This window comes from Phoenix dactylifera, chromosome 8 (assembly GCF_009389715.1).
Source record: "Phoenix dactylifera cultivar Barhee BC4 chromosome 8, palm_55x_up_171113_PBpolish2nd_filt_p, whole genome shotgun sequence".
NCBI lineage: Eukaryota > Viridiplantae > Streptophyta > Magnoliopsida > Arecales > Arecaceae > Phoenix > Phoenix dactylifera.
Window position 1 is genome coordinate 19319327 of NC_052399.1, and position 14769 is coordinate 19334095.

The 14769-nt window shown below is 37.3% G+C and overlaps 1 protein-coding gene across 4 annotated transcripts; it reads right to left on the bottom strand.

Moving 5' to 3' along the window:
• Positions 1-3146: 3146 nt before the first annotated feature.
• LOC103703011 (protein SEEDLING PLASTID DEVELOPMENT 1) lies at positions 3147-13488 on the bottom strand. 4 transcript variants are annotated; one of them, XM_039129172.1, is made up of 10 exons: positions 12543-13488; positions 12231-12445; positions 11021-11171; positions 10104-10295; positions 8390-8552; positions 8024-8268; positions 5044-5220; positions 4809-4931; positions 3903-4011; positions 3147-3818 (listed from the first exon to the last, which is right to left on the bottom strand). In XM_039129172.1, the coding sequence occupies exons 1-9, from the start codon at positions 12981-12983 to the stop codon at positions 3934-3936; spliced, it is 1785 nt and encodes a 594-aa protein (XP_038985100.1). In that variant the 5' UTR covers positions 12984-13488; the 3' UTR covers positions 3147-3818; positions 3903-3933. The 4 variants fall into 4 exon arrangements, with proteins under 4 accessions (XP_038985100.1, XP_017697271.1, XP_026658768.1 ...); XM_017841782.3 differs by having other exon boundaries at positions 3148-3815; XM_026802967.2 differs by lacking the exon at positions 3147-3818 and adding an exon at positions 4568-4700 and having other exon boundaries at positions 3858-4011; positions 12543-13476.
• Between the last annotated feature and the right edge of the window lie 1281 nt (positions 13489-14769).

Below are 14769 nucleotides of genomic sequence, written 5' to 3' on the forward strand. Positions count from 1 at the left end.
AAATGACGACATGCAATCAGTAATCTTTTTCACGTAAGACAATTCAGAATTTATTTAGTAACCATGTGTTACTTTTGCTTTCGCTTGATCATGCTAATACCATGGTTTTCGCATGTATGGTTATTTTCGCAGGGAAATGTTTAGTGGAGATCCATGCAGGGCAGAAGTTACGGGACGACTTGTAAGATGATATTATTATATTACCACTTTCTACTCCCTCAAAAAAAAAAAGATATTACTACTTTGTAGAACTAGTACTTGTGCCATGCTAAAGAAACAGTCGATGCCACACTACTGTTTTGTCCAAAGAAATAATAGCTGTCTTGTGAACCTGTGCCATTTTTTAGTCCAGTTAGCAGTTTTCTTATGTTAAATTAGATTGTAGATTTGAAGTTTTGCAAACTCGCCTGTAACTTTATTGTAAGCTTTTCAATGCCACCTGGGATCGCTGAAATCTGACGTACGATTTGAAAACTATGCTCATTTTTCTGAGGCTTGCACGCTTTAGTCCCATGCACCCAAACCGACTTGCAACTTGGTTCGATCTGTCTTTTCCAAATAATCTAGAGCTAATTGTTAGGGCAGGGTCGACATTTTCTGGATGTATACGATATCGATGATCGCAATTTCAAATTAAGGATTTGATTGCTTCGTAACATGGCCAATCACATTTCCATCATGTGATTACTTGCCTCCCAATGGGTGGCCCGGTTAGCTTTGATGCAATGCTAGATCTCCATTGCAATTGCTTGTGATAATACCAAACTTCTCAAAGTCTTTTACCTAGCTGGTTTTCTTTGTGTTATCATGGGATTGGAGTAGTCCATGATAAATATATTGTTGAATGTTAATTTTCCATTTAAAGTAAGATTTAGAGCAAAATTTGTCATAGTTGCCTCAATGATCTTGTCATGATGATGGAGAGGACTGACTAGGATAAATTAATTAGACCAATTAAGAATACTTATGTTATGAGACATGGATGTGAATTGTTGATATTAGATTTTAGGTGGACTTTAGACCAAAATCTCTCATATTTGTCTCCACGTGAAGATAAAGGGGACTTTCCTTGGATAAAATAACTAGACCAATAAGAACAATTACATGATGAAAGATGGATGATGCTTCTTGTGTGTGCATGCATGCTTGTATGTTCTCTTATATCCGATTTAGGCTGACAAATGGACTAGTAGCACTTTTATCTTAGTTATGTCGTTGCATTAAAAAAAGAAAAAAAATCACCCCAGAGTTTAACTCTATTGCCTAGCAATTCTTTTCTCTAGGTGTGTATGTGCGGGATATTAATCGGCACTGAAGGTTTAAGCAATTAGGAAAATGGATAATAGTGTATACTAAACTTAAACACTCGTCTCCCTTTTGGTGTGTGTCACAGACCATGTATATATGTCGAGGGACCATAATGACTAAAATGAGTCAAGATAACAGGCACAATGACAGGATTGAAACTGGATAATTAAATAAATAATTAACATAAAGGGAATTCAAACTCATAACTTCCGGCTAGTATGTTATCTTGACACTACGTTAATTAGCAATTAGGCAAAAAGCTTAAGTTGATAGGAAAAAGGTTGATAATATTTATCAGGCTTAAACTTAGATAGAAATTTTGGATTGGAATCTAAGAGATGTTATTCTTATAATATTTCAAAAGAAAAAAAAAAAAACGTCAAAATAGACTCACATTTGGAGTTACAGTACATCGTTACTGAAGTTCTTATCATCAAATTTGAATTAAATACAATTATAAGTCAAAGATGTTTGCCACGACAATGTATCCCTACCCTAGAATAATTATTTTGCCTAGAAATGATAGCACATAGTTAATTATTTTGCCTAGAATTGTAGACTCAACAGAAGTCTTGATTCTAGAATTTTTCAAGCCAAGAGACATGCTATTATTTTTAGTTTCTATCTTCAAAAATTATTTCTATTATTCTAAATAAAAATAAGAAATCTTTACTACTAATATTATTTTACCACCACCATCCAATAATACTACAACTACTTCATTGTTGTCATCGCCTCCACTATTACCATCGCCCTTGCCATTAGTGCCATCTTCACCATACTAACACCACTATCCTCAACACCTCCACAGTATCATTGGCACCAATGCTATGACTATTACTATTGCCACCATTATACCAACATCATTGTTGCCAACTCCCTTATGTAGCTGACACCTTAGTCGTCATCACCGTTGCTATATATTGCCTCCACCATACCACTACTGTCATTGTTAACTTCTACATGTTGTTAGTAATGTTCTATCATTGCTATCACTCCATCATTATTGCCACCTTCCTAAAATTGCCGTTGCTTTACCATCTGCGCCTCCACTATCTCCGTTGTTATTATCATTATCTCTACTATCATAGCTTGCTTGTATTTTTAAAATAATTAACTATACTATAAGTATATTTTTATTTTTTATTTCTAAATTTAAAAAAATGGAAGTGGTATCAAATGATACCCTAAATATTTATTTTTTTGGTTGCATGAGAACTCTAATAAAGATAATTTAGTTATAAGAAAGTCTAGCTAGATAGAAATATTTGATCAAAAGAATCTAGTCACAAAACCTTCCCTCAATATAATAATAAAAATTTATATAAATTTTATTTTGTTATTTCGAAATACAATAATACATGCAATGAGGGCCTCATTATTAATATAAATTTAAAGATTTATATAAAATTTGCTTGATATAAATTCTAGTTGAAGAAATGAAGACTCCAAACCGTACAATTCAAAAGGTTGGTCAACCAAAGTGGACAAGCACATATTTGCTGAGCCACAATTCAGATCAATAATAAGTATCGAAACGATAGTGAAAGAAGCACTATAGAGCAGATACAGCAACGATAGTTAACATCTGCTGGTTCAGGATATGAACAGATCTGCAAGATTGCTGGCGAGTTTGTTGCTTGTCAAGTCTCTCATGACTTCCGAAAAGTAAATAGGGTCGCCGACTTAATTGCCTCTTATATTGAGCATCATTCGAAAAAATTCTTTGAGAATACCCTCCCCTCAACGTCTCCTTTTGTCGGATTGTAATAGATATATCCATACTCGAGTGGTGTGAGTCACCGATGTATCAAAAAAAAAAAAGCACCGACAACAACAAAGATGTCCATGATATCCAAAGGCTTCAGTGAAATGTTAAATCTCCAATCCACCTCTGCGGCAATATGATTGAATCCTTTCCGGTCTCCTCCAACTGCCATCCATTGTTGTGGGATTGACGAGAAAGTACAAATTTTTGTTACCAGAAGGGGAAAAGTCAATATGTCCAACTGCCATCCATTGTTGTGGGATTGACGAGAAAGTACAAATTTTTGTTACCAGAAGGGGAAAAGTCAATATGTCCAACTGCCATCTATTGTTGTGGGATTGACGACAAAGTACAAATTTTTGTTACCAGAAGGGGAAAAGTCAATATGAGCGAAGAGAAATCAGCCTGTCCAAAGCGTAATGATGGAAGGGGGCTCTCCCCCTGGGCCCGGCACTGGGCCTAGATAATTACATTGGCTGGTTTTCCTTCTCTTTGTCAAAATATTAAAAAAAACAAATTTAAGAAAAAAAGAAAGAAAACAGAAAACAAGCCATAAGCAAGCCTGGATAAGATGTCGGGAAGGATAAATGAGATCACCCTCCAAAAACTAGGGTCTGCAATGACATCCGCCGCAAACTAGATACGGCACTCCATTGCTAAAAGCTTATGAAGTGGAGGCTAAATCCTGATAAAGCATTGAAGCTTGATCCTATGATTGACTTAACTGCAGTGCTGCTTCCTGCTACGATGGCTCAATTTAATAAGCTCGGGAATAAGGTTTGACCGGATAAAGTTTGTACGCAACTTAGACATCAGTTGGACTTACCTTGGCATCACTGCTTCCACATCTTTCACATCTAGTTCGTTAGATCTGACTCTGATCTCATCCAGGACTTTGCTGGGACACATTCACTCAAGCAATGCGGAGACAGAATCTGCAATGATATCTGGTTATCTATTGAACTTTATCTTAACCTGGCATTTTGGTATCCCTCAATAAAAAAAAAAATTGCAACTGAGCATTCATAAAATCAACCCCAAACAGTTACGACAGATTTTTGCTAATAATCATTTCTACAATCATCTTGTTTCGATCAAATATTCTTTAAAAGTTTACATATCATATACCATGTCATAGAATTGATCCCTTCAAAGGTCAAATCCACATTGAGATCAAGCATTATTTTATATAAAAAAATTAACTATTCTATGTTATGATAAAAAAATTAAATCTAAATGAAGTAGTAAGACGATTAAGGGATAAAAGCGCCATGAATATTCTGGTTTTGAAAATAATGATGCAAATAAGAATATTTGATTATTCAGGGAGAAGCGGCAATCTAGCCACACCATTTTGTGAACTCTTTAAACCATCAGGGCTGCTAAATTCCTCAAATGTGCTGGTACTGTCAACAACCAGATGAGGAAGATTCTTCTCTTCTATGCCAGCCCGATGGGGAAGGATTTGCAGAGAAACACTTGGCTCCTTACCTACTAATTCCCACTTTAGTTTGTATTTCTCGATTAGGTCTATCTGAATGGATATAATGTGTGATGGCCTCGGAAGTAGCTGCATAGACTTCCCTCTTGGAATCACAACTTGTTCAATAGCCAATCTCGTTTCCTGAGATGGCAATTGATGTTTTTGGCTCCATGTTATTGTCAAATGAAAAAATGAGTTTTAGGATGAATGAAATTGACTGAAATTACCAAAAGATTTAATTAACAATACCTCTAAAGCATCAGTTTTTTCTGACAGACTGACTTTCTCTTCTGCTTCAAAAGCTTTGAATCCATCAGCACGTTGATTTATAAGGCCACGTATAGCCTTTGTTATTTGCACCAAAGAGTTAGTCTACAAAGAATAGAGAAATCACAGAAACCAAAGAGCAACATCAAATAGCCTGTAAAATTTCATAAAAATAATTTTAAAATCTAGAAGAATCCTCATATATCTGCAGTATTACCTTCGTCACAAAGATTGGTTTGTTGCGAGATTTAGCAAATGCTTGAATATGAAGATTTTTCTTGAGCTTGGAGTGTAACGCAAGAAATGCATCTGCCTCACTGATGTTATAGGTTAGAGTAATCATTTCTCCCATTTCCAGCTGCTTGATTGCATGCAACACGCTTGTCTCTGTGATCTAGAACAACTGCTCAACCAATAAGTTCCAAATTGAGCTTCTTTCAATTAATTACAGCTTCAAAATATGATAATGAAGGTATCATATTAACCGGCAAATACCCACATATTAAGTATATGCCATAATGTTCTAATGATTCATGGGAACCTACAAGCTACTCATTTGTATGGTCCATATAGTAGTAACTGCTTAATCATGAATGTGAAGGATATTTTCTGAGTTAACTGATCTCCTTTCTCATGTTCCAGATTAGTAAAAAATAATCTCATAAAAAAGATAAACCAAAAACAAAAAAATGGACTCCTAAAGAATTCTAGCTTTTAAATAAGAGCAATGTTGAAGAATCTATCAACAGGATGCAGATGAACAGAACAATACATGTCAGCTATGACAACAGTCAGAATGATAAGAAACCAATGTCCATTTGTTAAAGTTGAGCAATTATAACACAATATAGAGCAACCCAATACTATTTCTTGCTCTTAGGTCACTAGTAGCTCATCTCCTCTATGTTTGCAAAGCTTTTTTGTTCACCATTACAAATCAACACAGAGAAACATCATCTGAATCTTGTTTCTTCTTGGGAGAAACTGGAGGCGTCTTTTTTGGAAAAAAAAAAGAAAAGGAAAAGAAAAGAAGAGGGAAAAAGAGAAACTAGAGTTATCAGCAAAAGCACATTTGATTTTGCTTCACCTGTAATGAGGATCCTATAGTAAAAGACAACAACAGAACACACTAGCGTATGTTGCATTCAACATGCAGAGAAGAACCAGGCTGTCGAACAAAAATCAAGTCAAAATGATGACGGTCATAAATTCAAATACTAGAACTATAGCATTGGTAACATGAAAACTTACAAAGATGGCAGTGAGAATATGAATTCAGTGACTAAAAACTAACATTAGATTGGTGCTAGAAAAACTGGTAATATATAGAATATACAAATGGTCCTTGCCTATATTTTGCTTTAAAAAAATAATAAGAGCCGTTACTTGTATTGTGCTCTAGTCAATGACTGGAGGTATCAAATCTTATTTCCACTTCTGAATAACTCCATTTGTTTGGAAATTATAGTTAAAACTAAGACATTAACATTACTTGTTTAAGGGTTTTTCTCTATATATATATACACGCTTGTGCTAAACTCATCATTGGAATACGCAAATCTTATTGATTTGTTACTCTTTACTGGTCTCATTCTCCATGATGTTGAATTCTTCCCTCAATGTCTTGCTCTGTTTCTTTCTCTCTCCCCCTTTCTCTCCCAGGGAAACTCAAATTGATTTCAATATTCTCTATAGAATTGCTTTTTATTTATTTAATTTCTAATTTGTTTTTCTTTTTTTAATTGTGAGAGAACTTGTATTTATTTAATAGAGATAATGCATATGAATTGTTCCTTGATTTTAGGACGTCATCTAACTAATTCAATATTTCAATGGATTTAAGTCTGTTTCGAAATCTTTATGATCAATGTATCAACAGCTAGCTTCTTCCTCTCATTTCCACCTTTATTTAATGGTGGAACATGAACAATAAACAAAATGAAAAAATGCAACCTAAGCTGTATCTAGACATACTGATTGGTTTGGGAGTGGCGCAGGGCCAGCTTAGGTCAAGCTGACCTTGATCTGCATTAAAATTGCTCAATGTGGGTCGGTTCTAGCAGTTCGAGTGTGATTCAGGCGTTTCCTACCCATACTGACCCTCCCTGTAGCAAAAGGGGCTCAATTTGATATATATGTACCTTTGTGAAGTCATCCTAGATATGAATAAAACAAGCACTGGATTATTCACTTGTATCTCAATTTTTTTTGCCATGCACCCCCAAATACGATGCTCTCTTCCTTTCTTTCCCATGGACACCCTGACCCCACACCTCGTGGAGAAAGAGGAAAAAAAATCTTATTTTGTAATATATTTTAAGCTTTCCTTCGTTATCGAGAATTCTCGCATGTCCAAATTCTTTGTAAAGCTCATGCACAAAAATAGCATTACAAAATTATTATTTAAAACAGAAAGTATGTTTTGTATCTATTTTTCTTAAAAATTGCAGTCACCTACACACAATGAATGCAAACATGCATCACAATTTAATTTCACAAACCAAGCTAGATTTCCAAAATGTGAAGTCAAAATATTAGACTGGAAGCATTGTGCGTATACTTAGTTTACATGCTGCAATTTAATTGTACCTAAGTGTAATCTATCAAAGTTTTAAGACCAGCTCTAAACCAAACACAAGCACTTTGTAATTAGTGCCAAATTTTTGGCCAAGTATGGACTAAGTAGAAACCTGCAGCAACACTTGGAAGACCAATTGACAGAAAGAGAAACCTTCCTTAATGATTTTGTAATTTAATATCATAAAAATAAGGATTGAACTTATACATTTAAAGAGTCCAGATATATAGTAAGGTCTTATAGGCATTTGATCATCTCCAGCACATACTAAGAACTTGAATTTCAAATTAAATCACAAACCCATAAATGATATGCTACTTTATGAAAAGGTGGCAAATACAACATAAAACAAAATCAAGAGGAAGAGAATACACTCCATGAAATGGCTAAGATAATTATCAAAAGAAGAGCACATGACAGCAAACCAAGTTTTAGCAATAAAAAATAACAAAACTTTCATTAAGAGATCTGGAATAATGCTAAAACATGATCACACAATAAGAATGAAACAAGAAAGAGGCAAAACAATCCACCAAGCATGAAAAATTCAAATTATTTAAAAATAAAGACAGTAAAAATGAGTTCAAAGAAAAAAATAAAATAAAGCACAACATCATACCCCATAAACATAGAGGTGAAAACCAAATGGAACTTGATGAGATCTCTCTACTCCTTTTCCTGCAAACTCAAGATCGACTACATTATCACCAATTTTTTTATCATCCATTGTCAAATGATCATCAGCAACAATTGCATCTTCCATGCAAGAGTCCGGATCGATCAAAGAATCCTTTTGTTCAGGAAGCATGTCTTTTGTGGACCCATTTGGGTCAATCTTGCGAACTTCAAAGTTTGGAGATCGGCCTGTATCACGAAAAACATAAAAACATCATAACTTGTGAAAGATCATCAAGACCACTTGCTACTGTTTCACACATAATATGATAGATCAGGCCTCATTGAGGACAGATAACAAGCTAGAGACCTGAAAGCAGAGCATCCACAGTAGCCTCCAAGCTACGATGGACTTGTAATTCAGTCTTTGAAATGATCTCTGCACCACAAGTAAATGTTGAAGGTCCTTTTCGTTCGAGAACAGTCTTTTGGACCCCTCTCCTGCTAGCCTCTTCATCACCTAAGGTAACACTCTTAAACACATGCAACAAGGCAGCAAATTAGAAATGGAGAATTGCGAATTAGCTTTAAAACACATACTTAACAATCATCATTGAAATACAAATAATTATTATTTTCTATTGATGAATAATAAGGAATCCATTTAGTTGTTGCTGGTATAATTTAATTTTATTGAAACTGTTGACACAGAAGATGAACAAGGCCACACATTGCACCGTCAATTTCCATGTTTTCACAATACCAATTGTGACATCATCAAGAGAGCCAGCACTATCAGCCATCCACTTCACGGCCTACCACGAAGGCGAGGCGCAGGAAAGGGTGTGGACTCATTGTTTCTTTCTCTAGAATTTAGATTCAATATCAATTTCTAACAAGACCAGCCTTGCCATTGCTTATTCGGTGTTCCAGGAGCTCTCTACTGCATATTGAGACGAGCGGTCTATGTAGCTTATATGCCATAGGAAGGTTACAATTCTGAAGACGCAGTATTAATTAGCGAACGTCTGGTATATGAGTTTCTGCTAGATGAGGAATAAGGAACATAACCAATAGGGGGAACAACGGAATATTGGACCATATCTGCTTTTGCGCCATGACAATCTCACTCGAAAATGACTGACTACGAGACCAAGTATACCGTATAGCAATTTGGAGAAAACCTGCTTGGCTTTGGTTTGGTAGTTGACTCGGCTGTAGGAGTGGCAAAAGATAGTAATGAAAGAGTACCCTACCCCTACCCTATAAAGGGGAATGTGATTAGCTTGCTTGAACGAATCTGCTCTCTTTGCTGTGTGTTCGTCAACCAAGTTTGTTATGTGGTCGTAAAGTAATTGGTTAGTGGGGAAAAACCGGGCCGGGACTCAAAAGAGCGCCGGAAACAATGGAAAGAATCTGCAACTCGATCGGGAACTGCACCTCGCACGGCGGTGGGAGGAGTGTAAATTGCAATATAAAGCAAGCCAGCCCGTCGATTTGATCCTAACTAGCCCCCTGTCCTTCCACTGACTTTCTTTTCTGGCTACCAACCTCTTTGAAGCAATGGACAACGTACTTGTTGGACTGCTGTTCTCACCCTGCTTTGGGTGTCAACCATTTTGAACGGGCTGCACTATAAAAACCATTCATCGTCCTTGTGCGCAAACATCGTGATTTTTCCTTGTATTATTGTTTGTCTTTCTGACCACTCATATGGCATGTCTTAGTGTTCCCCTGCCTCATGTAATTTATGCCACTAATTTTCCTTGATGTTTCTAAATTTTCATTTTTTTCTGGAGGAAGCACTCTTTTATTGGCAAATGGGATGATATTTTCTTCTGCATGATTAGGCTCCTTGATAACTTTGAAACTGAAGTCTTAACCCAATATTTAGTATTTGGATAGAGCACTGCAAGCATACACGAAGCATTGCTTTGTGGCAGACCTGGTGTTTTAGCTTAAAAATCTAGCGGTCCATACAAGAAATCCAAGTTACGCCTTTATGTTTCTTGACTTGTTCCTTACAATCTGTTTTTGTTAATAATATAAAAATCATGCTGGAAAATGGAAGAATAAGGGCATACCTGTATTCCTCCAACTAGCATTTCTAGCGAAGGATTCATTATCAAATTCTCTATTGTCACTCCATGAGCAGTGGCAACAAGCTGAATGCCGCGTTGTGCAATTGTACTAGCAGCCATTGCTTCCAGTTTGGTCCCAATTTCATCGATTACAATTACTTGGGGCATGTGATTTTCTACTGCTTCAATCAATACCTAATTAGCATGCAGATTGAATAATGATTACTTTCCTAGCATAAACAGTAAATCAACACTAAGAACAACTACTAATATTTGCTATGTATATGAGGTCATCCTTAACCACATGTCATCTGCACACATTTCTTTCAGTATCAGACACCCATGACTTCAGATGTTAGAAATAATCTACAAGCATGAAAGTATAAAATGAACAGAAAAGCACAAATGCCTAGAAAGAATAGGAAAATCGCATATGATAAATGCTCTATTGTTGAGAGAATACCATGGATGCTCAATGTTATGCAGAAATTGTCTGCGCAACTTTGGAGTGTTGATGTGGTTTTTTTAAGCTACTCCTTTGAGAGAAGCGAGGTAATAACATGATTAGGCATATTAAAAATATAAGTGCAAAATTAAGCAGCCTAAGGAAAACCAAAATTGTCCTATTCACTGAGTTAACTCATATTTTTTCTTAGTCAAAAGAAAGAGAGCTTCTGATGCAGCAAGAAGAGTACTGGTTCTGAAAGAAAGCATAGCAGAAAGTCAATAACCACAATACACGTCTCAACAAATTAAAAATAACTTAAAAAAACTCATTAAACTAACAACACGAACACAAACGTATATGTTATTTTAGAGGAAAAATACTGATAAAGACCCAAAATAAACTGCCGCTAGTTGCTACAGCAATATCCATTGTATATGAAAGCGTGCACTGACACTCAGAAAAATCTTCCAACCTTGTGCTGCATGTCGGACTTAGGTACTTGCAATCTACGGGCACTGCCAATTCCAGCATGAGGAATATCACCATCTCCACCTATTTCGTTTGAGGTGTCAACTATCATAACTCGTCTCTTGTAATCATCTGCAAGCATACGAGCTATTTCTCTGCAAAATTTGGATACTAGGTTAACTAGTGGTAGCTAAAAATGCAGATAAATTAATAAACCAATGAACAAGCAGAAACCAACATCTTCTAATGGAATGTTTTAAGAAGTTTCATCCATTAGAAGCACTTATTGATGGTTCCACAATCCGGTATAGTGGCAAACTCTTGGCCCTATAACATGAGCAATAATTTATCTAACTAAAAGGCATGTCCTTGATGTCATGAGAGTTTTGGAGATTCAAACTAAGTTCATTTTATGATATGCTATTCTAGTATGGTAAGATCAGTTCACATACTAAATTGTATAATTTATTATATGATGCATTCTTTGAGTATGACAAGGTCAGTGAACTTACAAAACTCCATTGCTGCATTACCATTTGGGTATCATGTCATAACAAGAATCTAACTTTAAATATCTGAACTAATATATATTGCCATGTAGTCCAGAAATAGAATAGCTTTTCCATCAAAATTCGCTGGCCAAAAGCAACATTGCTGACCATAATCATAACCAACAAGCTTTATTTCAAAAATATATTGGGCAATAAAGGATAGCTGGCAGAGTGATAAATGATTATCAGTGCATTCAACTAACAACAAGATTTCAACGGAATTAATCATAACTTAAAGCAAAGCATACATTGTCATAATAGTTTTATTACCATAAAGGTCATGCATTCCACCAATTAGCACATTATATGAACAAGAATGGCAAACAAGTACATGCAGATTACAACTCGCTAAAGCACAAATTACACTGAGAAAGAAAGAAAGCTTCACTAAGTATGTATTAACATCAAAAACACGCTATTGAATAACGTATCCAGAACGTCGTTCACTGGAGGCTGAATCACTTCGTGGACATTTAGGGGGCAAGAGGGTTCATCGGGGTCAGAATATTACAAAAATACTAATCCATAGTTTACTCTTTACCCTGTTAAGGAATACCAAGAAAATTGAACCTCATTTTGATACCCGAAGATCACCAACCACAACATTGATACATTATCTCATCCGAGAAAACCATATAATTTGCATCGGAAAAAAGATGAAACCTTATAATTGTGGTCTTCCCAACTCCCGGAGGACCAATGAGCAAGAGAGAGCCCCCATCCTTCACCAAATCGCGCAATAAATTGGCACTTCCAGATACTGCCCGGCCCACCCGGCATGTAAGGCCAATGATCGCGCCCTTCCGGTTCCTGATAGCACTAATCCGATGCAAAGTCCGACTAATCCCCGCACGGTTGTCCGCAGCGAAGTCCCCCACCTAACAAAACGGAAAGTAATTCCACTTATAAGAGGTTCTTGATGTTCTTGGTTTTTTTTTTCTTCTAGTTTCTTGGGTGGGTTTGGAAGCTATAAACCTGGGAGGTGGCATGGTGGAGATCTTGGGCGGAGATAGGGCGGTAGGAGAGAAAGAAGTCGCCAGAGGGGAAGCGGGCAAGGGGCCTCCGCCCCAAATCCATGACGATCTCGACAAGATGGCAGAGCTCCGGGTGGTCCTCCACCCTCCGCCGCATCTCCTCCGGAAGGAGGATCAGGAGGCGCCGCAGCTCCTCGTCGTATCCACCGTCGAGGTCGCCGTCGGCCGCGGTCCAAGCGGCATGGCTCGGAAGAAGAGGGGAGCACCGGCGCCTCCACGTGAAGTCGGGAGCGGAAGCGAGGTTCTTGATAAGGGCGCGGCCCGGCTGGGGAGGAGGCAATCGAAGGGGGGCGAGTGCAGGAAAGTGGGAAGGGAGAAGGTGCAGAGGGTCAGCTGCGCTTCTTGACGGCGGTGGAGGAGGAGAGAGTTGGAGCAGAAACATTGGACAGGCCTTGTCCGACCTCTCGTTTCTTGTGCGATGGGGGGTGGAGGGAAAGAGGAGATTTGGTACAAAGCCTTGTGCTGTCCGTTGCCTTCATGCCGGTTCTCCAGCTTTATAGGTCCACAGGCCTTTGCAGCCGTTTGATCTTGACGAGACATTCCAGAACATTGATTATTTATTATTTAAATTTGAGTAAAAATAAAAGCGCAACTAATTATGAAGAAATTTTATTATGATGTATCCGAATAAAAATCTCTTGTGGTTGCTGTTTATTTACCTTATAATTGTTTATTGCTTAGATAAATATTTTTCAGGTCGAAAGAAGTTTGAGGATTCGGGCTTCAATCAATCAAATACATAATTAGCTTCTCTTTGAATATAAACTATGGATTAAAACTTCGAATCACATTCTACTCAAAAAATCAAAAAAATAATATCATCAAAATAGTCCATAAATAATATATTGTTGACCAACGTTGACATCCAACCTATAAAGATATGAAAATATGTAAAATAAAATAATAAAAAAAAGCCTATAAACAACTTGTTTTGTTTGGTTTGTGCTAGCACATTTGAAAATGAATGGAACTCTCAATTTTTTCTTCAGTGAAAAAAACTCAACTAAGTTCTCAGCAAGGTCCTTTATTTTATTGATTAGAGAAGCAAATTTGATTCTATGAAAAATCTCACTTCATAATTAAATTATTTTCTTCTCTCTCTTCATGTTTCTATTATTCCTTAGCTTGGCTTTCTTTTGCAATCTCAAGTGAGAGAGCTTACCCTCCTTACTTTCTTCTATCGTAAAAGAAGATGTAAACACCAAACATATCGCATTGATATTGTTGCCTATCCCCTCATACCACGGCCATGTAGGTTAATTCAAATAACCAATCAAGTTTTATTTTTTATTTGTGAAAACAACCAATCGAGTATAATTTTTGAGTAGAGCCAATAAGTATAATGCTAAAAGAAGTTTGTAATTCAAAAATGCGAAGTGTGATCGAGAGGCTTGGAAGGGACGGAAACTTAGGAATCCAACCACTGCAAATTCAAACTCAGAACCAATTATTTCTCTTATATTCTTTTCGTTGACAAGAAAATAGTAAAATTTTCATAATATTGTTCAAGGTGTGTATTATAGCACTGTAATCTGAGAACTGCAAAACAAATCAAAGCAGAGCCCTTCAACCAAATTGTCTCCTAAACTCTTTAGCAATTGGATAGGGGAGTCTGATGGCAATCAAAGAGCACGGAGGATGGAGAATTTGAGATGCCGGTCAACGGAATCCCTTCCGGAGAGACACACGGCAAGCCCCCTCCAAGACACCCATCGCCCTTCTCTTCGGAGGCGCTCCAACGTTGCTCGTCTGCGGCTGCGATGATCCCACGCTCGGCAAAGCGACAGGAGCGTGCGGATCCTCGGCCAGACCATCTCGTGGGGCGAAGAGGTTGGTTATATCTTGGAGCGGAACTCTCCTCGTCCTCCTCCATCGCCCCTTCTTACCTGAGGTTTTGGAAGGGCGTGAGAGGCCGGCGGAGAACGGGAAGATATTCTCCTTGTTGCCGTGGTGTTCGACGGAGAGGAGGTCCATGATCACACAGAAGCGAGGGGTCGGAAGAAGAGAATGGGGGGAGGGCTGGTGGCGATATCGGGGGATGGGGGAGAAGTATTTGTAACGGAAGAATGGATTTGGACTTTGGAATGTCGTAATTTTTTTTCTTTTTTGGCGGTTGGAATTTGGAGGCAGGAGGGAAGAGAATGGATTCATGGTTTGAAGTTAGGAGG

Excerpts from the sequence above, each read along its gene's own strand:
- LOC103703011 (XM_008785696.4), bottom strand. The coding sequence starts at position 12,983 with ATGTTTCTGCTCCAACTCTCTCCTCCTCCACCGCCGTCAAGAAGCGCA. Across the intron at positions 11,172-12,230 it reads GGGAAGACCACAATTATAAG|AGAAATAGCTCGTATGCTTG; the intron begins GTTTCATCTTTT and ends CAAATTTTGCAG. Across the intron at positions 8,269-8,389 it reads TGTGGATGCTCTGCTTTCAG|GCCGATCTCCAAACTTTGAA; the intron begins GTCTCTAGCTTG and ends TTCGTGATACAG.